This window comes from Henckelia pumila, chromosome 1, assembly GCF_033568475.1.
Source record: "Henckelia pumila isolate YLH828 chromosome 1, ASM3356847v2, whole genome shotgun sequence".
NCBI classification, from domain to species: domain Eukaryota; kingdom Viridiplantae; phylum Streptophyta; class Magnoliopsida; order Lamiales; family Gesneriaceae; genus Henckelia; species Henckelia pumila.
The window spans coordinates 149,081,018-149,108,458 of NC_133120.1; the positions used below are offsets into that span (position 1 = coordinate 149,081,018).

The window sequence follows — 27,441 nt, forward strand, 5'->3', positions numbered from 1 at the left end:
CGACCTGGACAGTTAAAACCATTTAAATAAATAATCTAGGCATTTAAAATAATTTAAAATAACTAATCGATAAACTTAAATTATTTTAAATAAATAAAATGGACAATTCAAATCATTTAAATAGGCAAATATTAAACATTTAAAATCATTAAAACAATTAAATTACACAATAAAATCATTGAATAAATAGATAATATTTTATTAAAACATAATTCAAATAAAAAATTTAAATCAATTAAACTAAAAATAATAATCATAATATTTATTTAATTTAATGCATGCGATTTAGTAAATTGGATTTTTAGGTGATACAATTCCCTTATCAAAAACCAATTAATTCCTCAAATTTCCTAATCTCCTATTATCAATCTTAATCTCATATAATCTCGATTAGGCTAATTTGAGGGCGTTACAGTTATGTTGTTTTAAAACTAAGGCAGTTGCTTCTCTTTTATAAACAAAAATTTTGGAATTCGAACAGTCTTCCGACTGTCTAAACAACAGAACAATAAATCTAAATAAAGGATATAGAACTTCTCAAGGTAGATCTAATTCATAAGATATAGAGTTAGAAAACAAGGTATCCCTTGAAGATGTCAAAAAGAGGCTCAAAGAAAGTTATAATGAGCATCCTTTGGCATGGTGGGATAGAAATCAACTCAAAGTCAGCCTTACTTTAAAAAAAGACAAAGAGTATGAATTCGTTAGATATAAGTCTATCCCAATGAACATAACAGATCAAAGGGATATAAGGATGATTATCAAGAAACATTTGGACCTTGGTCTAATAAAGGAAGGAGTTTCACCATACAGCAGCCCAAGTTTCATAGTCAGAAATCATGGGGAAATAAAGAGAGGTAAGCATAGTCTAGATATTAACTACCAAGGTATTAATAAAATTCTGGAGTTCGATGGGTACTCATACCTAGTAGAGAACACTTAATCAGTTGTGTCCGAAATGCTAGAGTGTTCTCAAAATTTGATTGAAATTCTGGGTTTTATCAAATTTGGATGAAAGAAGGTAGTAAGAAATTCACATCCTTCTCTACACCACAAGGACATTATATTTGGGAAATGAGGAAAATCGAATTCCTTGGCATTGATATTGATGAATCTGGAGTAATTTTATAGCCCCATATTGTGGAAAAGGTACAGAATTTTTCAGATAAACTCAAAGACGTAAAACAAATCCAAAGTTTTCTCGGAGTGGTTAATTTTGCAGGGATGTTCATAAATAACCTATCAATGTACAGGAAGGTGTTCAGTCATTTTTTAAAAAAGGATGCAAGGTTTATATGGATCGATGAACATACTAAAGAGGTAAACCAACAAAAAGAGATATGTAAGAAAATCCCGAAAATGGCTATACCCGTAGATGAGGATGATTTGATTTTATTTACAGATGCCAGCGACGATTGGTGGGCAGAAGTCCTTACTTTATCGATCCAACCCGGATCCACTACCTAATTAAAGTAATTAGTGCGTGCAGTAATTAATTAAATCATAAAGAGCGGATGATTTAAAATACAACAAATCTAATCAACAGAATAAAGCCAACGACAGTAAAAAAAATGTATAATATTCTTATACAACCAAATCGAAATTTTTAGGGTAATAAGCCCTACCACTAAACTCTCACAGCAACTGGCACCGACCTCACTCCTGGTGCGAACCTCCTGGACCGTCCAGCCTCAAACCTGACTCGCCACAAGGTATCCCAAAAACACCAAACAGAGGAGCGTGAGCATCTACTCTCAATACGGAAGCAATGATATATAAACAAATATGCAGCATATAAGTGAATTTAAAATCTTGGGTAAAATAGTCTGCTCAGGGCGCCACCGAATATACAGCACCTTTCCAGAGAGCGACTCCGTAGGGGTACTCGTATATTCACCCTATCAACTATAGCGTCTACTCCACCATCGTGGTCGCTACTAGTGATAGCAAAACCAAGGGTTGAGCCTGTAATGCCCCACTGTATCAAGACGGGTCTTTTCAGCGTGCTTATGTCCTCACTCACACGCACCCTGGAAAACTTTTCAGGGGGTCACCCATCCTATAATTGCCCCAATTCAAGCACGCTTAACTTTGGAGTTCTTATGTGATGAGCTTCCGAAAAGAAGATGCACCTTCTTCATATGAATAGTACATATGAAATCTTTTAAGCCCTCCTCAACCATGTAGTCCCATACCTACACAGTCTCAGAATCCCTCTCATTTCGGCACGGGATCGGTTCATTCATGTCTCCCTCCGCCTAGAAGCCTACCAGGAGCCGCTCATTGTCCGTGCAACCTCTTGGCACCGGCGATCACTCTCTGCCTCTTCAGCCCCGGGCGTCACATGCCCACCAGCTTCCGCTTGGTTCATCCCCGAACCATACCGTACTAAGAGAGGTCGGCTCTGATACCAATTGAAATGCCTACTACTAATAAATGCGGAAAAAATTTTTTTAAAATAACTAAGAATAATACTATACATATATGCGCATACATATATGTATAAACATTAAAAATACTGCTAATAAATAAAATTCTTTAAAATAAAAACTTAAATAAATAATAATATTAAACCACTGAAAATCTCTCGTCGTGCTAAATAAAAATAATAAAATTAATTCGCTCAACCACTGGAAACTGAAAATACGAAACATGTTTTATAAAATCTCAAAGGTACTCAAACATGCAAGACTCAATGCGACGGTCACAGGGCCACTGCCATGCTTGATCATACATCCTCGCCACCGGTAGGAGCTACAAACGAATCATCACACTCACCTGCACCATATAGCGTAGTGAGCCTAGGGGCTCAACATGTCTAACCCTTTATAACAAGGGTTAAAAATAATGCATCACATAATCATACTAATACATATAATATCATGAGTATGCATGCATGCTCTTAAAAATGTGCACTGTAGACTCTTGCATACCATATCTTATAACATAACATCCATCATACTAATCATATAATCCATACGTAAATAGAGCATGACTTAATCATAAGTAACTGTGAAGGTTATATCCGTATATGTGGCTCGTAAACATGAGCGATTGATCAGTCTGAGAACCATCGTACGTGGCGGTGGATAAATCCACCTCTATGCTGGTAGTAAACTACCTCTGTGTCAGTGGTAAAACCACTTCTATGCCGGTAGTAGAACTACCTATGTGCTGGTGGTAAACCACCTCTATGCCGCCACATAACTTCAATTTCCATAAAAATATTTTTCATGCTCAATTCTTAATCATAAACATATCATAAAACTCTTCATGTATGCATGCACTTAAAATATGTCTGTAATATATATTTAATTAAATTTTCATAATAAATATACTTTTACTTAAAATAGACTTCATGCATAAAAATAATTAAATATGCATTTCGGACTTAGTTTATTTTCATGGATTGGTCCAGACTGCTGATCACTCACTCTAAGTCCATTAAACTTAAATAAAAGCCCAATGGAAATAAATTCTTAATTAAATGTCATTATTCATAAATGGACCTAAATAAAAATATTTAAGTCCATTAACTTAAGTTAAGCCTAAAAATCATGTTTTATCCCAAATAACTTAATTAAACTTAATTGGGCCTAAATAAAGATATTAAGCCCACTAACTTAATTAAACCCAATAAAACTCTAAACTGGCCCAAAAATGCACTGACTGACCCGAAAATTCTCATGGGCTCCCAAGCCCATAAAAATCATTGGGCTAACTTAAATAAATTATTTAAGGTCCAAATAAAATTATTTGGAGGCCCAGATAATTTTCTAACTAATTATTAAAGCCCAAAAACCAATTAAACTCTTAATTAATTAAAAATTAAAATACTCGAGCACGGCCCACCTAACCCGGACCCGGACCCTACTGACCTGACCCATGACACCCCAGACCCGACCCGGACCACCCAGACCCAACCCAGCCCGAAACCAACATGCACAGCCCGTTTTCCTTTCTCCACCAAAACCTGCGCAGACCACTCTCCTCTCAGCGGCGTCGGCCGCCTTTCTCCGGCCACCAACGGCCGGAGTACCACCACTTACATCTAGCCAACATCAAGACCTTTCCATCAAGCCAAAAAGCAACCAAAACCGTGACCTATACTGCACAAACGACCCAATCTTCCAAGAACCCTAGTCCTAGCTGCACCCTGTGCGCGACCCTCTTATTCCGGCCGTTCGGCCGCCTAGATCCCGCCATCACTGGCCGGGATACTACTGGTAAAACCTTCCCCTATGTCTTAGGGTTCTAACCCAACTGAAATCACCCTAAAACATGCTATGTGGACCGAGAACGAGCCAATCTCCCAACGCTGCGCAATCTGCGCGAGCTGTTGCACCAGCTTATTTGGCTTTGGTTTCGGCCCTTCTTGGCTCAAACCACTCAAACCAACTAACCCTAGGGACCCTAAGGCAACCCTCTGAACCATGAACCAGCAGCCAACCCCATCCCATGGCAGAAAACGTGAGCATCAATCGTGAATCATGAAGAACATAAGGGCTGTGCAATAACTCATTCAAAACCTTGCATGAAATCCAATAAAAATCAGAACCAAGCACGAATGATTTGTCATAAAACATGTAAATAACTTATATGGTGAGAAAAGAAGAGATTAAACATGCATTTGATTTAAATCGAAGCTTCCACGTGTACGGCTCCGGGACGACGAATCTACGAAAAACTCTAAATTTTCTTGAAGAAATTGGCTATGGACGTTGTTTGCTTCTGTTGAAACGTGAAGAAGGAGGTGGAGGAAAGGGGTTGTCGGCTGAGTGGGGTTAGGGTAGGGTAGGATAGGTTTTAGTTTTAAAATTTTATAAATAGGATTAAATTAGGATAAAAACTAATTTGAGATAATATCATACCTAAATAAATATTTAAAAACTCAATAATAACTTATTAATCTGATAATAAACCAAAAATCCCGAAATAATAATTTAGAGGATTTTTAAAATTTAATAAAAGTCATTAAAATGGCTTATTTTGGCTAAAAATCAACCCTTAAATAAATATATAAATAAACACTAAAATTTACTTGACAAAATACCTTAAAATATTATTTTAAGGCTCATAAGACTCATAAAATATTTTTGGCTAAAAAGATTGGTATCTCGTGCGTCCACGGTCCCGTCTACGCGCTCAAAATAATAAATTCCTTAAAAGTCTAAAGTTTCCATAATTATGGGTTAAATACTAAAATAATTTAAAACATGCACATAATACACATAATAACACATTAGTAATATTTAACTTATATTTTTAAAAATTTAAATAATTAATTTCCCTAATTATGCATGCGAATTTACGTATAAAAATTTCCGGGTGTTACAATTCTCCCCCCCCCCCCCCCCTTAAATTGAATTTCGTCCTCGAAATTCGACTGATCAAACTCTAGTAACGGAGTCCTTCAAAAATCCAATTTACTAAAACCACTATTACATATCTAGTTCCCAAGTTTCGGTATCCCAAAAGTCATGCTTCTGCTGCGCACTCTGATAAACAAAATATTTTATCCTTCCCAAATCTATTTATTTAAACGTGGTGACTTGAACGTCAAACTCAATACAGCTTACTTAGTAATACCAACCACGCGAACCCTTAAGTATTATCAAAGATTATCCAATTCTTTATCAAACTAACTCCACAATTATTCTTATTCTCAAAGATTCAAGATCTTAATACAAAACATATTTATCATCAATTTATACCTCATATAATTAAGAGTACAAACTTAAAACCACAAACCATCAAACTATAACCTTATGGTACAATTGCCATCTCCAAGAAAATCATGACTTCTTCGTCAAAGGAAAAACCTTAATAGTTAAATGAATGACAATATGATATCTGTGAACACAACTAGCATAATTTGACACATGCGGACTTAATTCCCAAAATATATATTAGCCTCTAAAAAGTAACATTTTAAATTCACCAAAGAAGAAAATGATACAACCCTCGATTAATCGATCTTGCGAGGAATCCTACTCTTGCCTTAAGCAATAATTTTATTGGTATCACAAAAACTTAATACCTCTTATCGGAATTTACCTTTATTTTTTCTATTTATCGCTATACCTTCATAAAAATTTCCTAGATAGGCCCGCTACCTCTTACCATCAACAACCCAATAATTTACCAATGAAATCATTCTAACTTAAAATCAATAAGTTACTACAAAAAATCAAGTGACAACCCATATATCATAAATATCAAACTTAGTTTTAACAACATAAAACTGAATTCCCAAATTCGAAATTTCTTGTGGTCCACCTGTCATATAACATGTCTTGGGCATACTGCGTCACCACACATTCTTCACGTAAATTGCAATGCATAACTAAGTATTTTAAAACTTTGCTAAGTAAAGTCTTAAGTCATAACATATGCTCCTGATAAATCATAATAAAACATTTAAAACTTACAGACCGGTAGTAGGATTTTTGAGCTTCACGTGGCAGTAGGACACCCTCCAAGGACCGCGCTCTGATACCAATTGTAACGCCCCACTGTATAAAGACGGGTCTTTTCAGCGTGCTTATGTCCTCACTCACACACACCCTGAAAAACTTCCCAGGGGGTCACCCATCCTATAATTGCCCCAATTCAAGCACGCTTAACTTTGGAGTTCTTATGTGATGAGCTTCCGAAAAGAAGATGCACCTTCTTCATATGAATAGTACATATGAAATCTTTTAAGCCCTCCTCAACCATGTAGTCCCATACCTACACAGTCTCAGAATCCCTCTCATTCCGGCATGGGATCGTTTCATTCATGTCTCCCTCCGCCTAGAAGCCTACCAGGAGCCGCTCATTGTCCGTGCAACCTCTTGGCACCGGCGATCACTCCCTGCCTCTTCAGCCTCGGGCGTCACATGAAATAAACACTAAAATTTTCTTGACAAAATACCTTAAAATATTATTTTAAGGCTCATAAGACTCATAAAATATATTTGGCTAAAAAGATTGGTATCTCGTCCGTCCACGGTCCCGTCTACGCGCTCAAAATAATAAATTCCTTAAAAGTCTAAAATTTCCATAATTATGGGTTAAATACTAAAATAATTTAAAACATGCACATAATACACATAATAACACATAAGTAATATTTAACTTATATTTCCAAAAATTTAAATAATTAATTTCCCTAATTATGCATGCGAATTTACGTATAAAAATTTCCGGGTGTTACAGAGCCTCCCCAGACACGAATCCATATGGAGTAACTCATCACCAATGGAAACTTCCATGACTCACATCATACCAGATGGAGTCCAGTGTAAAAACATGCATGTGCTAAAATAGTAAACATGGTAAAATACATAGCACATACTTATGCAACATATAAGCATATATATCATGCCGGATATCTCAGTTAGTACTTACGTACCTCTAACACTATAGGCCCAATCCTAGCACACCAGTCTAGATCTCACGCCTACAAGTTCACACTACTGCATCTACAATGCAAATACTCATGCATTACTAATTAAGCTCTAAATGTCTTAATTAAGCTATTCCATACTCCTAAATATGTTTAGGAAGCTAAAGTTATACATGCGTCCTTCGTCAGCCCCCTGTTGACGATTGCCTCAAAACTTAGGCACAGCTCCGCTACTAGCCCCGTAGCGCCTAGCCACTTGCGGCTCGTCAATAGGACACCTAGAAAGCCTTAAAACTAGCTAGAAGAAGAAGAGAGGAGAAAGAGACTGGGTGCACTCAAGAATGAGCTCGGCACCCCCTTATATAGACGGAGATCGGATCGTCCGATCTCGGGTTCGGAGCCTCCTATCCAGTTTGGACCGTCCAAACCCTCCTTCCGATCTCTCCTGGCCATACACGTGTCTAGCTTTCAGAGGACGCCTGCCGACACTACTTCGGAGCCTCCGATCTCACCTTCGGAGCGTCCGAAGTCCCCTTAGTGATGTCATCAATGACGTAATATTATGGACAGCTGGATGCTATAATTCGGAGCCTCCGATCCGGTTCGGACCGTCTGAACTCCTTCGGAGCTTTCGATCCTCTGATCACAACTTCCGAACCCTCCCTAGTTCGGACCCTCCGATCCCTGACTTCGGACCGTCCGAACTCAGGAAAATCCTAAATCATAATTTAATCCAATTTAGATTAATTAATTGTGATTATTCTCTTAATCACCTTATATTGGGTAGGGGTCATTACACTTACTAAGCTCACTCCAGATGGGGAAGTACCATGCAGATACTGTAGCGACCTTTTTACAAAATCTGAGAGTATCAGATGACATATCAAAGAAAAGGAATTTTACGCAGTTAAAAAGTCTTTTGAAAAATGGCCTTTATTTTTACTTGATAAAAAATTTACCTTAAAAGTTGATAATACCCGGGTAAAAGCTTTCTTAAGGAATAAAATTGAACCTAAACTAGAGAAAGCCATATTATTAAGATGGCAAGCTTTTTGTCAAAATTATATTTTTGATATTTTTATTATTAAATCTCATGAAAATATTCTTGAAGATTTTTTAACAAGAGATGGAATGCAGTGACATGGATTCCATCATAAAAATTCAGATGCATCTTCGGGAACACCTTGGGTTGCTTCAAACCAAGTTCAACAAGTTAGTCATTAATGCTGAAATGACTGGCAGGTTACAACAAGCTGATCGGATCAAAGTATCTAATCGAATTACAGGATGTTTTCAAGCTCAAACTCAACTTTGGGCTGCTATTCAAGGGCCAATTGTGAAGGCTATAGAGAAACCAATGGTTTCTCATAAACATGAAATGATAAAATCATTGATTTTACAAGAAGAAAAAATACAACCATTGGTTGTAGAACAAGACGTTGGGGATTCTAAAACCCAAGAAACAAGTGTTAATCTATCATCATCTTTTGATGAATTGGATGAAGCAACAATTGATGAGCAAAACTCATCAAGTCAACCCTCCGCCTCTGGGTAAAATAGGAAGGGATCAATCTTAGGCCCAATACTGACAAGGAAGAATCTAATATTGATACTAATCCAGCTATTATTTCTCCATTCCAGGTTTATCAAAAGGTGGGAGAAATTGAATACAAGGAGTGAAATGAACCTGAACACTTGCAGGGTTGATGTTGCAGTAATATATCCAAGGATTTGGCTGAAAAACAATTTCAATCCTAAGGATGCAAAACTCTGGTATGAATTTGGGGCTTTGGACTCAGTTTATACAATATCACCAGACTTTCCGGAGATATCACAGTTACCAAAATAGATACATGAAGAAGTCCAAGAAACATGGGCAAATAATGATCATTTGTCCAGAGGAGATGTGCTAGAGTTATATTTTTCATTGCAGCTCCATAACCAACAGGGAAAGGATCACAAGAACCCTTTCATTTCATCAAGCTGAGGAGACCTGATATAAATAGTCATAAATTTATCAAGGATCCTAAAATTGAAGAAATACCCTTGGTGTCCACTTTCGGAGAAAATGAAATGTCAACCAGAAGGGCATGAGGTATTTGGGTTTGTCTTACTGAGGTGGACAAATTCAAGTTTCCGTTCAAATTTTATTAGAATTCAGTGAATGGATCGTTCTTGTTAAACACAATGACAGGAAAAACTACGACTTTTGTGGAAGAACTCTTCGAAAAGAAGAGGAACCTTTTGTGGAACAACAAGCTGCCGGAAAATAAAGAAACTCGCCTGAAATTTTGTAACATGGCTCATATCGGACGATGATTAGAAAATATTTGCCCAGAATGTTCAAATCAGAAGGAGCCAACATTTGGAAAAACCTTTAGACCCCGAACAGATCGGAAGGATTTTTTCGAGACAAGCAAAGGTGGACTGGGATCACTAAAGACGCGTTTTCACAGGGGCCCAATTCAAAAGCAAAAGATGTCCCGACAACAATAAAAAAGACATGCGAGGAGAATAAAGCCAAAAGTAAAAGACAGGCATGTGACTCTTGCACTAGTAAAAGATGCCATCAATAATGGCATAAAAAATACAAGACAACTGTAAGATTCCCTGAAGTTTTTTGGTGAAACGAGTGAAACTACAGCTATAAATACAGTCATTTGAGAAAGTTGAAGATATCGATCATTCCCTTCAGTTTTCTTACAAATTAAAAATATTATAATATTTCTCTTTCTACGTTTGTATTAAGTTTTATAATTTTATGTATTTCAAGAACAAGGCTATGATGAGCAGCTAAACAAGTTATCTCCTCCTTTTCAAAGAGTTTGATTTATTTAATAATATGTTGTCTGAATAAATTTTCGAAACTCTTCCATATCATGTTGTTTTCATTCAAAAATTAAGCGATTACTATACGCCTTAAGGCAGGAAACAAAATAAGGATGTGCTAGGTGCTGCTGAAGGAGTCTGCGACAGGAACCATCGGTTGCAATCGCGTGTTTCGGTTGTGAGGAACAACCTGTAAAACCCGGAGGACGTAACCCAACAACATCTTGGTCAAAGAGGTAATCTGTTTTAATTTACTTACGGAAGCATGATGGGATTAAGCTTTATAATAATAAAATAGAAAATAAATGGCAGAATAGTTATTATTTATCGGGTGTTTGGCTAAACTTATTAAAAAGAGCTTATAAGCTCCTAGTGCTTAAAAGCTATTTTATAAAACAGTTTTTAAGCTGTTAGAACTTATTTTAAAAATATGCTGTTAAAGTGTTTGGAAAACCTTATTTTAAACAACTTAAAGATGTTGATATGTTTGGTATTATAAGATTTTTTTTATTGTCTAAATTACCAAAAAGGGTATAATTCTATGAAATAAAATTTTGAGTTATATACATACGAAAATAGTTTTAGAATAAATATATATTATAAAATAAAATTGTTTTAATATTTTACTTTAGAAAAATTTATGTGATTTGTAATTTTTTTAAAAAATAATAATATTTAATATTTAATGGGTGGAGGATATGATGGAGATTTATGAAAATATTCAAGTATATTTTAGAGAGATAAAATATTAAAATAAGATATTGTTGAAAAAAGTATATCTCCCCTTGCTTTTTTTTTAAAAACAGTTTATAAGCTATCAAACAACTTATTTTGACAACTTATAAGATGTTTTTAAAAAATTTTGCCAAATAAAATTTGAGAGCTTAAAAGCTCTAAAACAGCTTATAAGCTGTTTGAAAGAGCTTTTAAGCTCTGCCAAACACGCATTTAGTTTCAAGGTCATATTCGAGACACTTTTTAATTAATAAGAGATATTTTTAGGATACGAAAAACAAAAATGATATATTTAGTACAATAATGAAAATATAAAGATATAATTAAGATTTTTTCTGAAAAAATACCTACAAACTTACCCAATCTCTTGAACATTGTCGTTGAAATAAAAACAAAGACGAAGTTTATATACCCCCATTTGCGCCATTAAAAAAACTAGACCAATCTAAAATGTTGTTTTAAAAAGTAGACCATGCAAAATTTTATTTTGGTCAAATGACCTCTTCCAAATAAAATAAATAAATAAAAATGCATATCAGAAGAAACGCTTAGGCTGGTGAAACCCTTCCCTCTATCTCCAACAGCTCTTCTTTTCTTCTTCATCATTTTCTCCACCATTGATCATCTCTCCTTTTTTTTTCATTCTTCCTCTACAATACTCAAGATAACATTGTAGTTTTGTTTTTTCTTCTACAAAGCCTCAACTTTTCTCAATATAAAAGGATGTGAAAGCTTAGGTAAGATTTTATTTTTTCGCAAAAAAAATCTACTTTGTTTGAAGATTTACTGTTTTGTATTATTGTGTATATATTGTAAACAAAAATTTTCATATTTTTTGTCTTTGATTATTCAGTTTCCCAAAACTACAAGTTCAGTCGCCCAACTATGTTATTCAATCGTCCAAACTGTTTAATGGGCAAAAATATATTTTTGTTTATAGATTTAATGCTTTTTATTATTGTGTATATATTGTAAACATAATTTTGCATATAATTTCATCCTTAATTGTTAGTCGCCCAACACTATAAGTTCAGTCGTCCAACTATGTATTCAGTCACCCAAACTGCTTAATCACAAAAAATATATTTTATTTATCGATTTACTGCTTTGTATTATTGTATATATAGTGTCAACATAATTTTTCATGTATTTTCATCATTAATTATTCAGTCGCCCAACACTATATGTTCAGTCGCCCAACTATGTATTCAGTCGCCCGATCTGTTTAATCGCAAAAATCTCTTTTATTTGTTGATTTACTGCTTTGTATTATTGTGCATATATTGTAAACATGATTATTCAATATTTTTATCCTTAATTTTTCAGTCACCCAACATTATAAATTAAATTGTCCAGCTATGTATTCAGTCGCCCAAATTTATATGTTATGCAATCTGTATTTTTTGACATCATTATCACTTATTTTGTATAGGAATGATGATCATCCAGACATTGATTAATTCTAATGGGGAGTGGAATATTGATGAACAAGAAACTTATACATGGTTATGCAAATCAAAAGAATGGACAGCGATTTCAATTGATGATGGAAATTTGACCGTAGACGTTGTTGTGATTGAAATATATGAGATACTTGGCATGAATAAATCAGAAAATGAGTTGAAGTTCAGTTATTTACCATTAGTAGATACATGCAAACCATGCCCAATCTATATACGTGATACACGATCGTTGACGACATATTTATCATTTGGTGATGCACGTACTAGACCCGTGTTGCATGTGGAAGTCATTAAGATTTGTGATATTGGAGTTCATAAAGAAAATGATAATGACTTTCATGTTCACTTTGGAGACGTGGATGTTATAAATGCATATGTTAGAAGAGAAGAATGTGTTTTTGATGCAAATGTAGGATGTGGAAGAAACGAGTTTGATTTGGATATTAATGGTTTAAATCAAGGTACACGTGATGAATATTTTGATTGTACTTTTATCCAAGATGGTATCGAATTGTCTGCGGCAACGAAAAATGTAATGGTTGAAGAAGATAATTCCAATGAAACCTTGAATCAAAATGATGATTTCGATCGACCAAGAACACAAAGTCCACATGTTGATTATCATCACTCTGATATAGTGGAAGTGAGCACGCAAAATTTGTTGGAAATCAGTAATGGTGTCGATGTATATTCATTTACTGATGGATCAAATTTATCAGTTGGTCAAGAGTTCAGCAGTAAGGCTGAACTTAAGAAAGAATTGACAAAGATTTCTCTGAATGCTTCATTTGAAACATGGTTTGTAAGGTCGACGAAGAAAATTTATGTAGTGAGATGCATTACAAAAAAATGCAGTTGGAGAGTATGAGCAACACAAAAAAAGAATTCAACTCAGTTTCAAATTCGAATTTATTGTAACACACACACCTGTGACCTTTCTGACAGACGAAGAAGACATCGACAAGCAACTTCTGTTGTAGTTGCAGATGTGTTGGTAGAAAATTTTAAAGGGCAACAAATCATCCCTGCACCAAAAACTGTAATGACGATGATGCAGAATAAAGGGCTTGGTGTTAGCTACTACAAAGCTTGGATGGGCAAACAACTTGCTCTTAAGCATTTGAGAGGAGATCCGGAAGAGAGCTACAGAATCATGGCAGCTTATTTATTTGTTGTTAAGCAGGTGAACAAAGATATCGTAACTCATTTGGAGATCGACTCTAGTGGAAGATTTAAATACATGTTCCTGGCTTATAAGGTATGCATTCATGGATTTCGTAGAATGCAAAAGGTTATAGCAATTGATGGTACTTTTTTGAAAGCAAAATACAAGGGTGTTTTACTTCTTGCGACAACCCAAGATGGAGATTTACATCAATACCCCATTGCATGGGATGTCGTTGACTCGGAGAATGAAATGTCATGGACTTGGTTTTTGGAGAAATTGCATGAATTGATTCCAGATGATCGTGATTTGGTAATTATCTCCGATAGACATGCTGCCATTATCACTGCAGTTGTCGTGGTGTACAAGCATTCACATCATCTACATTGCACATGGCACATTTCACAAAATATTGCTACCCATTGTGGTAAAAAAGGTGGTGGAGTTGAGTTGTTCATGAAGACTGCTTATGCATGCAAAATATCTGAGTTTATCATGTTGTACGAGAAGTTGAAAAATCAATACCCGAGTGTGACTGCATATCTCGATAAAAGCACTTCACCGGACAAATGGACTAGAGCTTTCTGTCGAGGTAAACGATATGATATTATGACAACTAATGGGGCTGAGTCGATAAATTCTAGATTGTCCGAGGAAAGAGAGTTGCCAATCATAACGATGTTGAATGCACTTCAAAGTATGGTTTCAGTTTGGTTCAACAAACACCGCACATCGGCAGAGTTAGCCTCAAGCAGAACAAAGTTAACTCCATCGATAGAGTTGATTTTGCGAACCAGGTTTAATGAGTCATAGTGCCTAAAGGTAACTCAATTGAATTATTCTGAATATCATGTAGTTGGCGATGATACGGATGAAGTGGTTGATTTCTCCACCTACTCGTGTAGTTGTTGTGTGTTCCAATGTGATAAAATCCCTTGTAAGCACGCATTAGCAGCTTGTCATCTTGCAAATTATGATATCTACGAATTATGTTCACCTTATTACCTCGTGCATATGTGGCGCCAAGCCTACTCGGGTACCATTTACCATGTGCCTCATCAAAGAGATTGGAAGATTCCCGAAGATATTTCTATTTTGGAAGTGTTGCCTCCTCACTTCAAGGCAAAGCGAGGGAGACCAAATAAACAAAGGAGGCCATCTACTGGAGAGTTTGGATGACAATGAAAGAAAAAATGCAGTATATGTAATGATGTTGGACATTATAAGTCGACATGTACTCCTAACACCACTTGATGTAGTAGACAATATTGTTTTTTAAAGTGGTCAATCAAATCTTTATTTCATGTAGTTTGACAATTATAACTATTGCAATCATTTTATGTGATGTAATTCACGAGTTATAACTATTTATCATATAATGATATACTTACGTTGATGTTAAAGGCTATAAATTTTAAAACTGGGGTAAAATAGAGCAAGAGCGACCGAAGGCTACTAAGTCATGTGATAAAAGGTGATGAAATTCAAGAGTTATAACTATTTACCATATAATGGTATATTTACGTTGATGTTAAAGACTATAAATTTTGAAACTAGTGTAAAATAAAGAAAGTGCGACCGAAAGCGACCGAAGTCGACTGAGTCATGTGATATAAAAAGGTGATGGAATTCAAGATATAATGGTATATTTACATTGATGTTAAAGACTATAAATTTTGAAACTAGTGTAAAATAGAGCAAGAGCGACCGAAGGCAACCGAAAGCGACTGAGTCATGTGATATAAAAAGGTAATGGAATTCAAGATGTAATGGTATATTTACATTGATGTTAAAACTCTAAATTTTGAAACTAGTGTAAAATAGAGCAAGAGCGACCAAAGGCGACTGAGTCATGTGATATAAAAAGGTGATGGAATTCAAGATATAATGGTATATTTACATTGATGTTAAAGACTATAAATTTTGAAACTAGTGTAAAATAGAGTAAGAGCGACCAAAGGCGACCGAAGGCGACTGAGTCATGTGATATAAAAAGGTGATGAAATTCAAGATATCCATGTGAATATACATTAAAAGATTGAAATATCCTTAGAAACATTATTTGACTCATTTTTTAACTAATATCTCTCGGTTGTCATTCAGTCGCCATCAGTCGCTATCGGTCGCTCTTAGTTTTTATTTGGCTTATTCATCACTTGATTCAAATTTTGTAGCTTCATATCCATGTGAATATACATTAAAAGATTGAAAATATCCTTAGAAACATTATTTGACTCATTTTTCAACTAATATCTCTCGGTCGTCATTCGCCAACAGTCCCTCTCGGTCGCTCTTAGTTTTTATATGGCTTATTCATCACTTGATTCAAATTTTGTAGTTTCATATGCATGTGAATATATACATTAAAAGATTGAATATATCCTTAGAAACATTAATTGACTCATTTTTTAACTAATATCTCTCGATCGTCATTCGGTCCCCATCAGTCGCTCTCGGTCGCTCTTAGTTTTTATTTGGCTTATTCATCACTTGATTCAAATTTTGTAGGTTCAAATCCATGTGAATATACATTAAAAGATTCAAAATATCCTTAGAAACATTAATTAACTCATTTTTTTAACTAATATCTCTCGATCGTCATTCGCTCGCCATCAGTCGCCCTCGGTCGCTCTTAGTTTTTATTTTCCTTATTCATCACTTGATTCAAATTTTGTAGCTTCATATCCATGTGAATATACATTAAAATATTGAAAATATCCTTAGAAACATTATTTGACTCATTTTTTAACTAATATCTTTCGCTCGCCATTCAGTCGCTATCGGTCGCTCTTAGTTTTTATTTGGCTTATTCATCACTTGATTCAAATTTTGTAGCTTCATATTCATGTCAATATATCCATTAAAAGATTGAAAATATCCTTAGAAACATCATTTGACTCATTTTTCAACTAATATCTCTCGGTCGCCATCGGTCCCTCTCGGACGCTCTTAGTTTTTATTTGGCTTATTCATCACTTGATTCAAATTTTGTAGCTTCATATCCATTTGAATATGCATTAAAAAATTTAAAATATCCTTAGAAACATTATTTGACTCATTTTTCAACTAATATCTCTCGGTCGCCATTCAGTCGACATCAGTCCCTCTCGGTCGCTCTTAGTTTTTATTTGGCTTATTCATCACTTGATTCAAATTTTGTAGTTTCATATGCATGTGAATATATACATTAAAAGATTGAATATATCCTTAGAAAAATTAATTGACTCATTTTTTTAACTAATATCTCTCGATCGTCATTCGCTCGACATCAGTCGCTCTCGGTCGCTCTTAGTTTTTATTTGGCTTATTCATCACTTGATTCAAATTTTGTAGCTTCATATCCATTTGAATATACATTAAAAGATTTAAAATATCCTTATAAACATTAATTGACTAATTTTTTTAATTAATATCTCTCGATCGTCATTCGCTCGCCATCAGTCGCCCTCGGTCGCTCTTAGTTTTTATTTGGCTTATTCATCACTTGATTCAAATTTTGTAGCTTCATATCCATGTGAATATACATTAAAAGATTGAAAATATCCTTAGAAACATTATTTGACTCATTTTTCAACTAATATCTTTCGGTCGCCATTCAGTCGCCATCAGTCGCTATCGGTCGCTCTTAGTTTTTATTTGGATTATTCATCACTTCATTCAAATTTTGTAGCTTCATATGCATGTGAATATATACATTAAAAGATTGAAAATATCCTTAGAAACATTATTTGACATATTTTTCAACTAATATCTCTCAGTCGCCATCAGTCCCTCTCGATCGCTCTTAGTTTTTATTTGGCTTATTCATCACTTGATTCAAATTTTGTAGTTTAATATGCATGTGAATATATGCATTAAAAGATTGAATATATCCTTAGAAACATTAATTGACTCATTTTTTTAACTAATATCTCTTGATCGTCATTCGGTCGCCATCAGTGGCCCTCGATCGCTCTTAGTTTTTATTTGGCTTATTCATCACTTGATTCAAATTTTGTAGCAACATATCCATGTGAATATACATTAAAAGATTAAAAATATCGTTAGAAACATTATTTGAATAATTTTTCAACTAATATCTCTCGGTCGCCACTCAGTCGCCATCAGTCGCTATCGGTCACTCTTAGTTTTTATATGGCTTATTCATCACTTCATTCAAATTTTGTAGCTTCATATCCATGTGAATATACATTAAAAGATTGAAAATATTCTTAGAAACATTATTTGACTCATTTTTCAACTAATATCTTTCGGTCGACATTCAGTCGCCATCAGTCCCTCTCGGTCGCTCTTAGTTTTTATTTGGCTTATTCATCACTTGATTCAAATTTTGTAACTTCATATCCATGTTAATATACATTAAAAGATTTAAAAGATCCTTAGAAACATTGCTTGACTCATTTTTCAATTAATATCTCTCGGTCGCCATCAGTCGCTATCGGTCGCTCTTAGTTTTTATTTGGCTTATTCATCACTTCATTCAAATTTTGTAGCTTCATATGCAAGTGAATATATACATTAAAAGATTGAAAATATCCTTAGAAACATTATTTGTCTCATTTTGCAACTAATATCTCTCGGTCGCCATTCAATCGCCATCAGTCCCTCTCGGTCTCTCTTCATTTTATTTGAATTATTCATCACTTGATTCAAATTTTTTAGCTTCATATCCATGTGAATATACATTAAAAAAATTGAAAATGTCCTTAGAAACGTTATTTGACTCATTTTTCAACTAATATCTCTCGGTAGCCATTCAGTCCCCATCAGTCCCTCTCAGTCGCTTTTAGTTTTGTTTTGGCTTATTCATCACTTGATTCAAATTTTGTAGTTTCATATGCATGTGAATATATACATTAAAAGATTGAATATATCATTAGAAACATTAATTGACTCATTTTTTTAACTAATATCTCTCGATCGTCACTCGGTCGCCATCAGTGTCCCTCGGTCGCTCTTAGTTTTTATTTGGCTTATTCATCACTTGATTCAAATTTTGTAGCTTCATATCCATGTGAATATACATTAAAAGATTGAAAATATCCTAGAAATATTATTTGAATAATTTTTCAACTAATATCTCTCGGTCGCCATCAGTCGCTATCGGTCACTCTTAGTTTTTATTTGGCTTATTCATCACTTGATTCAAATTTTGTAGCTTCATATCCATGTGAATATACATTAAAAGATTGAAAATATCCTTAGAAACATTATTTGACTCATTTTTCAATTAATATCTCTCGGTCGCCATTCAGTCGCCATCAGTCGCTATCAGTCGCTCTTAGTTTTTATTTGGCTTATTCATCACTTGATTCAAATTTTTTAGCTTCATATGCATGTGAATATATACATTAAAAGATTGAAAATATCATTAGAAACATTATTTGACTCATTTTACAACTAATATTTCTCGGTCGTCATTCAGTCGCCATCAGTCCCTCTCGGTCGCTCTTAGTTTTATTTGGCTTATTCATCACTTGATTCAAATTTTGTAGCTTCATATCCATGTAAAAATACATTAAAAATTGAAAATATCCTTAGAAACATTATTTGACTCATTTTTCAACTAATATCTCTCGGTCGCCATTCAGTCGCCATCAGTCCCTCTCGGTCGCTCTTAGTTTTTATTTGGATTATTCATCACTTGATTCAAATTTTGTAGTTTAATATGCATGTGAATATATACATTAAAAGATTTAATATATCCTTAGAAACATTAATTGACTCATTTTTTTAACTAATATCTCTCGATCGTCATTCGGTCGCCATCAGTCGCCGTCGATCGCTCTTAGTTTTTATTTGTCTTATTCATCACTTGATTCAAATTTTGTAGCTTCATTTCCATGTGAATATACATTAAAATATTGAAAATATCCTTAGAAACATTATTTGACTCATTTTTCAACTAATATCTTTCGATCGCCATTCAGTCGCCATCAGTCGCTATCGGTCGCTCTTAGTTTTTATTTGGCTTATTCATCACTTGATTCAAATTTTGTAGCTTCATATCCATGTGAATATACATTAAAAGATTGAAAATAACCTTAGAAATATTATTTTACTCATTTTTCAACTAATATCTCTCGGTCGCGATTTAGTCGCCATCAGTCTCTCTCGGTCGCTCTTAGTTTTTATTTGGCTTATTCATCCCTTGATCAAATTTTGTAGCTTCATATCCATGTTAATATACATTAAAAGATTGAATATATCCTTAGAAACATTAATTGACTCATTTTTTTAACTAATATCTCTTGATCGCCATTCGGTCGCCCTTCGGTCGCTCCTTGACTTATTTCATACTTGATTCAAATTTTGTACTTTCATACCCATGCTAATATACAGTAATAGAGTAAATATCCTTAAAAATATCCATTGACTCACCTTTTTACTATATCGCTTGATCGCCATTCGGCCGCCCTCAGTCGCTCTTTGGTTTATTTCACATTTGATTCAAATTTTGTACATAATATCCATGTTAATATACCGTAATAGAGTAAACTAAACTTTCTTAAAAAATTAAATGATTCACTTATATAAGACCAATTTCTAAATTGTGGGATCCAAAATAACACAAAACACTATTTCAATACAACCGCTGCAGATATTAGTGTTTGTTTGCACTTGTACAAAATTTTAAAGCTACAAAACATGCAACACCCACCAGTTCAAGTCTACAAAATCCAATCTTCATTCCATACACATGCTGCTAAATAAGATCTACATGAGTCGATTATCTTGTCATTTATTTCATACGGACTGAGCCCTGCCAATGCAACCTCGATAATCTTGATCACCCATGCACCGCAATCACCTTTGCAAGAAACATGTTATTAAATTACACATCAAAGAATTGAAAAATAAAATTACATTAAAGTTAGTAAACAAACCTAGCATTATGTTGAGGGAAAGACGGTGGTCGTGTAAACTTCCATGTTCAGTTGTTTCTACACCCAAAATATTCAATAATTGAGGAATAAGAACTTTCAGTGGACGAAGATATGACTCCATATCAATATCTTTGTTCAAACTGATTCTGCAATCATAAATTAAGATAGATGTGGACTTTATATCGATTTTAACAGCGACCCAATGGTCGGGGACATAGTAAGGCACAAGGATAGATGATACAACTTTCCACCGTGCTGCTTTCCATTTCCTAGATGATCCTCTAGTCATCTGAATTAATGTTTCCCACTGACAGTGAGTCATACCCTTACAATTCTTGAATGGACATCATCCAAAAGTCCGCTAAAATAACCACTCATTATGGCAATGTCTTGAGGTACTAAATGAGGATATTTCTTTTGAAGCAGCAAAAACTCATTCATGCACTCATCAATATGTTATAATAAGAAAAAAAATGATTATCATCAAAACATGAAGAATGAGTATATAAATTAAATAGATGAGATCACTTATACTCATAGAAGATCCAAACCATGACCTAGGCAAGAGCAAATTATTAAACCATTCCTTATCATAGGCAGCCATTAGGCATTGACGAAGACCTTTCATTGCTTTAATTTTCTCCTTCAAAGCTATAATTAGATTCTCTGAATTTGCTATTTGAAGTGGTTTAAATGTGCCATTATATGGTCCAAGTGATGGCTAGATAATACAGGGGGTGTCTCTGATAATTGCATGAATGGAGACAATAGGTACGATGACTTCTTGATTTTCCTTTTAACCCTCACATATGTTAATAAAGCTTTCTTGTCACCATTATTGTTCGCATCTCCAATTAACTGGGCATCAGAAACTCCTTCATCGACTATTACGTTTTGGGGAGTATGCATGACATGATTGCTTATTTGGATCATGGAATGCCCATTTAGAGGAGATGTAAAACCCATGTGTAAAATTATATATCTTAAAATATTTAATAAAGTAACATGACTTATTAACTAACGCATGTGACTTACCCTTTGATGGCAAAACTTCTTCATCAACACATTTGCTATCAAATATCTTTTGTCTTTTTGCTTCTGGAAGTATAATAGTTAGCCGAAAGGGTGTCCCTGCTAGAGTTTTTTCTTGTTTATCTACCTGTTCAGATACCTCCTTAAGCTTCTTCTCAATCTTTGCAAGTCTTTCATCCACACATGCTTGCAATTTTGTAAACTTCTCGTCAATATAATCCCAAAGTTAGATAAAATGATTTGGGACACTAGGAGAACATGGATCAATATGTGTGGAGGTATGTGGTTGACCTTCTTCTTGACGAAGTGGAGGTGACTGCTTGTCATGTACATCCACTTTTCGGGTTTGCATATTCTCAAAATAATTTTTTTCTTCGAGAGGTGCATCAGCTGTTTCAGGGCATCTATCTCTTTTAGGACTGCTATCTGCATAGCAGTATACGCTTTCTCTCTCCGACAACAATGGCAAAATATGAGCTAAATCATTGTCTGAATCATGAAATTGACCATTCACAATGTGTGGGGATTCTAGTTCCAGTTCTGAAGGTGTCAACACACCGATAACCATTTGTAAATTTCAAATAACAATATTCTAATGGTTAATTACAATCGAGTATTCAAAATATTAAATAAATAAATCATTGACTAAATATTCACCCGATTTAAAGACTCATGTGATGCTTTAACAACTTCATTGTACTTTGGAGATGATTTCATATGCCAATCATTTGAAATCCATCCACACATGCGCGGAATAATTCTGTCAAATCCATCTCTTCGCTTGGCAAACTTCTTTTCAATGCCAGGAATACATTCATATGCAAGAATCTACATATACAAATGTACAACTAAGTTAATATCAAATATATTGACTAATAGTTGAAAACAAGTAAAATATCTTACTTGTAATGGATAACAAATCCGTTCAAGGTAAACGCTCCATATTCGACAATCTTGTCTTTCTTCTTTTTTTTTTATTTAGTTTGATTTGAGTTTGATACCTCGTGAAATTATTTTAACCTGAACCTGTTCATTATGGGTGTATGAGGGTTGGCCCAATTATTGGATTATTATTAGAAAAGGTCCAGCCCAGATTTCTACCTGTTAGGTCTTGTCCTGGCCTGGGCTGTTATTTATGGGCCGACCCGAGTTGGGGCCCAATGGACTAAGCATACATTCCTAGTTCAAGTAGGACTCTGATGCTTTGGAGATAAGCTTGATCATTCTACAGATATTCATAAGATAGGGATAGACTCAAAAACGGTCCAATGAGTGAAGAGTCCTACCACAGGACGTGTTATAATTCGACTAGGTAATTTACTCTATTTTTCCTATAAATACAGGTACTGTTATGGTTGTGTTCATTCATTACTCATTATTCACTATTCAACACAATCACATTCACGCACTCATATCTTTAAGTTTTCACATTAATCATATCCTCTACCTTCAAGACACTGACTTAGGCATCGGAGGGGTCACGCCGAAAACACCTTCAGCGCCCCCCTGACCTAGCTGTTGCTTGTGCAGAGTTCACTGGTACCCGACCCGACCTGCTTCATCTAAGATTTTGAGGATCCATTCTACCAGACCAAACCCGAGGTAAAAAATCGATATCATCAATTGGCGCCGTCTGTGGATATTTGAAGAAAAAGAGTTTCGATGGCTAATCAGAATGGAGAGAACCCAAATTTGGAGCAGTTGATAAATCAAGCTGTCCAGAGAGCTTTGGCAGAAAGGGGTGAGGCCAATCCCCCTCATCCCGATCAGAATACCCACCTGGAGGAGATCAAAAAGTTGAAAGAAGAGGTGGAGCAGTTAAGGAAGAAGCAGGCCAAGTACCTAGCTACCACAACAAGAAACATTCCTTTCACTCAAGAGATATTGGACGCCGACCTCCCCAAACAATTCAAGTTGCCTCACGTCGGGGAGTATGATGGTAAAGGAGATCCAGAGGAACATCTAGCACGCTTTGAGAATGCAGCTCTGCAGCACAAATATTCTGACCAAATCAAGTGCAGGGCTTTCCTTACTACTCTTATAGGACCAGTCCAGCAATGGTTCAATATGCTACGCCCTGGGGAGATAAAGGAATTCAAGAATTTTAGCAAATCCTTTTTGCATCACTTTGCTAGCAGTAAAAAGCATCCTACCACTACTTTCAGCCTCTTTGCAATCAAGCAACGAGAACATGAAAATTTGAGAGCATATATCCGTGGGTTTAGCGCCTTGGCCCTCGAGGTACCCATGGCTACGCCAGACCTACTTATCAGTGCCTTCATGCAAGGGCTAGATACAAAAGATTTTCTTAAATCCCTAATAAAGAGGCTGCCAGAGACATACGAGGAGTTACTCGCCCGAGCTGAGAAATACGTCAATATGGAAGAGATTCAGGTCTCGCGAGCAGCTGTAAAGAGGGAACGGCCTAAAATTCCTAAGAACAATAGGGTTCCAAGTAGCAATTCAAGGATGGGACAATCATACCGACCCGCACTATTGGGTGAATTCACCTCTTTCACTCCTTTGTGCATGAGCAAAGTCCGAGCTCTTCAAATTTGTGACGATCGGAAACTCGCACAAAGTCCTCCATGGACTGAGAAGGGACCTCGAAATAGGGAATCGGATAAATATTGTCACTTTCATAATGAGTACGGGCATACTACGGAAGACTGTTGTCAATTAGATCAAGAGATTGAAAGGATAATACAGCAACATTCTGAAATAAAAAATATATTGATCCGTCAAGAGGGGTATCGCCCGAACAGGAGACAGCGAGGAAGATCGAGACAGAGAGCCCGAATTTCTCCCCCCAAGAAAATTTCAATTGCCTAAATCAGGACCAGCCCAGGGAGTACCGAGCTCATCAAAGACCGGCTCCTCCTACTCCAGGAATTATCAACATGATCTCTGGAGGTCCTACCGATGGAGATTCCAATCGAGCTAGGAAAACTAGCAGTCGAAAATTAATAAATATGGAGATTGACAATCAGACTGTCCACACTAGCCCGACCCTCTCTTTTGGGCCGGAAGATTTGAAGGGGGTTTTTAGCAACCATAATGATGCACTGGTAATAAGGGCCACGGTCGCAAACTATGATGTAGCTCGGATATTTGTGGATTCAGGCAGTTCTGTCAATGTTCTATTCCAGGAAGCAATAAATTAAATGGACTTGGGACAGTACAAGATGGAGCCCATTGTAACATCACTATTTGGTTTCACAGGCCATGCCATCCGACCTGTTGGGTTAGTACACCTACCTTTAACTCTGGGAAGAAACAACTCTCACAAAACCAGAATTGTGAGCTTCATTATAGTAGATGCTCCATTCGCCTATAATGCTATACTAGGCAGACCTGCCATGACCACTTTCATGGCTGTGGCATCAGCTCTGCATCAGAAAATGAAGTTCCCAGTGGGTAATGAGGTCGGGGAAGTATAAGGTGATCAAGTTATTGCACGCAAGTGTTATGTGGAGGAGGTCAGAATAGAGCAAAAAGTAGCCAGGACTGATAATGTTGACAGACCTGGACTTTCTGGCATGGAAAAGGTCAACCTGATAGAGGACACATTTGTCACTGCTGAAGAAGAAATTGAGGAAATCATGATCTTACCTCCTTCTGGGATGGTAAAAATTGCTCGCAACCTTGAAGCACAGTTGAAGCAACTGCTACTGGAATGCTTGGAAAAAAATAAGGATGTTTTTGCATGGTCAGTTTCCAACCTGGTAGGGGTACATCGTGAAGTAGCAGAGCACAAGCTCAATGTAATAAAGGGTTGTTGCCATATTATTCAAAAGAAAAGGCACTTCGGTCCTGAAAAAGATGCGGTAATAAAGGAACATGTGGACGAGTTACTCAGGGCTGGGCATATTGAAGAAATCCACTTCCCGACCTGGTTGTCCAACATAGTCTTAGTCCCAAAATCTACGGGAAAATGGCATATGTGTGTAGATTTTTGAGATTTGAATGAAGCATGACCTAAAGATTTCTACCCCCTACCTAGAATCGATCAGCTTGTCGATTCAACTGCAGGGCATGAGTTACTCAGCTTTTTCGATGCTTACCAAGGGTATCACCAAATTTCCTTAGCCAAAGAGGACAAAGACAAGGTGAGTTTTGTCACATCAACATGAACTTATTGCTATGTGTTCATGTCGTTTGGACTCAAAAATGCCGGGGCAACATACCAAAGATTAATGGACAAAGTATTCGAGCAGCAAATTGGAAAGAATATTGAAGTCTACGTTGATGATATCCTGGTCAAGACCCACACTGCCGACTAGTTTATTACTGACCTGGCTCAAACATTCCAGACGCTGAAAAATTATCAACTGAAGCTAAACCCTAGCAAGTGCACTTTCGAAGTTCGGGCTGGAAAATTTCTGGGATACATGGTTACAAGAAGGGGAATCGAATCTAATCCAGAAAAAGTTCAAGCCATCATCTCTATGAGCTCCCCTAAGAATATACAGGAAGTACAAAGATTAACAGGAAGAATTACAGCACTGGCCCGATTTATAAGCAGATCGGCAGACAAAAGCCTACCTTTCTTTAAAGCACTGCGAAAGACGAAAGATTTTGAATGGAGTGATGAAAGTGAAAAGGCTTTTCAGGATTTAAAAACCTACTTAAAGCAATTGCCTGTCCTAAATAAGCCTACTCAAGGGGAAGAGTTGTTCCTCTATCTGGCTGTTACTCCTTGAGCAACCAGTTCGGTCCTTGTCAAAAAAGATGGAATGAATCACCAACCCGTATACTTTGTAAGTCATGCCTCGAAGGGACCCGAGCTCAATTACCTAACTCAAGAAAAGCTTGCTTTAGCTCTGGTCATCACAACGAGAAAATTAAGGCCTTATTTTCTCTCGCATCCTATCACCGTACTCACCAATAGTGCTTTGGGAAAAATCGCAGCTAATCCAGATGTATCGGGTAGACTGGTCAGATGGATCACAGAATTGAGCGAGTACGATATCAAATATGAACCTCGAACAGCTATAAAAGCTCAAGACCTAGCTGACTTCTTGGCAGAAATAGTTCAGCTAGAACAAGAAGAACTATGGAAGATTTTTGTAGATGGGTCATCATGTCAGTCTGGGAGCGGAGCTGGAATTGTGATCATCTCACCTTGGGGTGAAGAAACTAATATTTCAATCAGATTAGACTTCAAAGCCTCAAACAATGAAGCAGAATATGAGGCATTATTACTTGGACTCAAAGCGGCACGAAACTTAGGTATCTCCCGAGCTATTCTGTACTCCGATTCCCAGTTAGCCATTCAACAGAGTAACGGAAAATTTGAGTGCAAAGATGGGAAGATGTTGAGGTATGTCAAAGCACTAGACAAAGCCAGAGAGGGGTTCACCAAGTTGAACTTGGAGCTCATCCCCCGAACTGAAAATATCAAGGCAGACCACTTGGCCCGCCTATCCAGTGCCCTCAGCAACCGGCCTGATCCCATTGTTCCAGGCTGGGAACTTGTTTCTCAGTTGGAAACTCTCGATGATATTATAGCTTAGGTACCGGAAGGAGATTGGAGATATGATATATATCAGTATCTGACCAAGAAAGAATTACCAAGCGATAATAAGAAAGCAAAGGAGGTAAAAAGAAGGGCTCTTCGCTTCATCATGATCGATCAAATCCTGTTCAAACGATCTTTCTCTCAGCCTTTGTTAAAATGTTTGGGGCCTGACGAGGCTAATTATGTACTACGAGAAATTCATGAAGGGTCTTGTGGCAGTCACCTGGGCAGTCTTGCCCTAGCTCGAAAAGCACTTCTTGCGGGATTCTTCTGGCCTACTATGCGGAAAGACTCATCAGATCTGGTTAATTCATGTTATAATTGCCAAAGACATGCTAACCTACAGTGGAGACCTGCAGAATACATGAAGGCAGTGGTGGCCGCTTGTCCTTTTGATCAGTGGGGAATGGATATTGTAG

At 36.1% G+C, this 27,441-nt stretch overlaps 3 protein-coding genes across 3 annotated transcripts; all 3 read left to right on the forward strand.

Annotated features, from left to right (window-relative positions):
- Window positions 1-23,163: 23,163 nt before the first annotated feature.
- LOC140874195 (uncharacterized) lies at window positions 23,164-24,333 on the forward strand. The gene has a single exon (XM_073277476.1). The coding sequence runs from the start codon at window positions 23,164-23,166 to the stop codon at window positions 24,331-24,333; it is 1,170 nt and encodes a 389-aa protein (XP_073133577.1).
- Window positions 24,334-24,473: 140 nt separating this feature from the next.
- On the forward strand, window positions 24,474-26,204 carry LOC140874196 (uncharacterized). The gene is made up of 5 exons (XM_073277477.1): window positions 24,474-24,624; window positions 24,724-24,935; window positions 24,981-25,328; window positions 25,515-25,610; window positions 25,815-26,204. Exons 1-5 carry the CDS (start codon window positions 24,474-24,476, stop codon window positions 26,202-26,204), a joined length of 1,197 nt encoding a protein of 398 aa, XP_073133578.1.
- A 33-nt stretch (window positions 26,205-26,237) lies between these two features.
- Window positions 26,238-27,017, forward strand: LOC140874197 (uncharacterized). Its single transcript, XM_073277479.1, has one exon. The coding sequence runs from the start codon at window positions 26,238-26,240 to the stop codon at window positions 27,015-27,017; it is 780 nt and encodes a 259-aa protein (XP_073133580.1).
- Window positions 27,018-27,441: the final 424 nt, after the last annotated feature.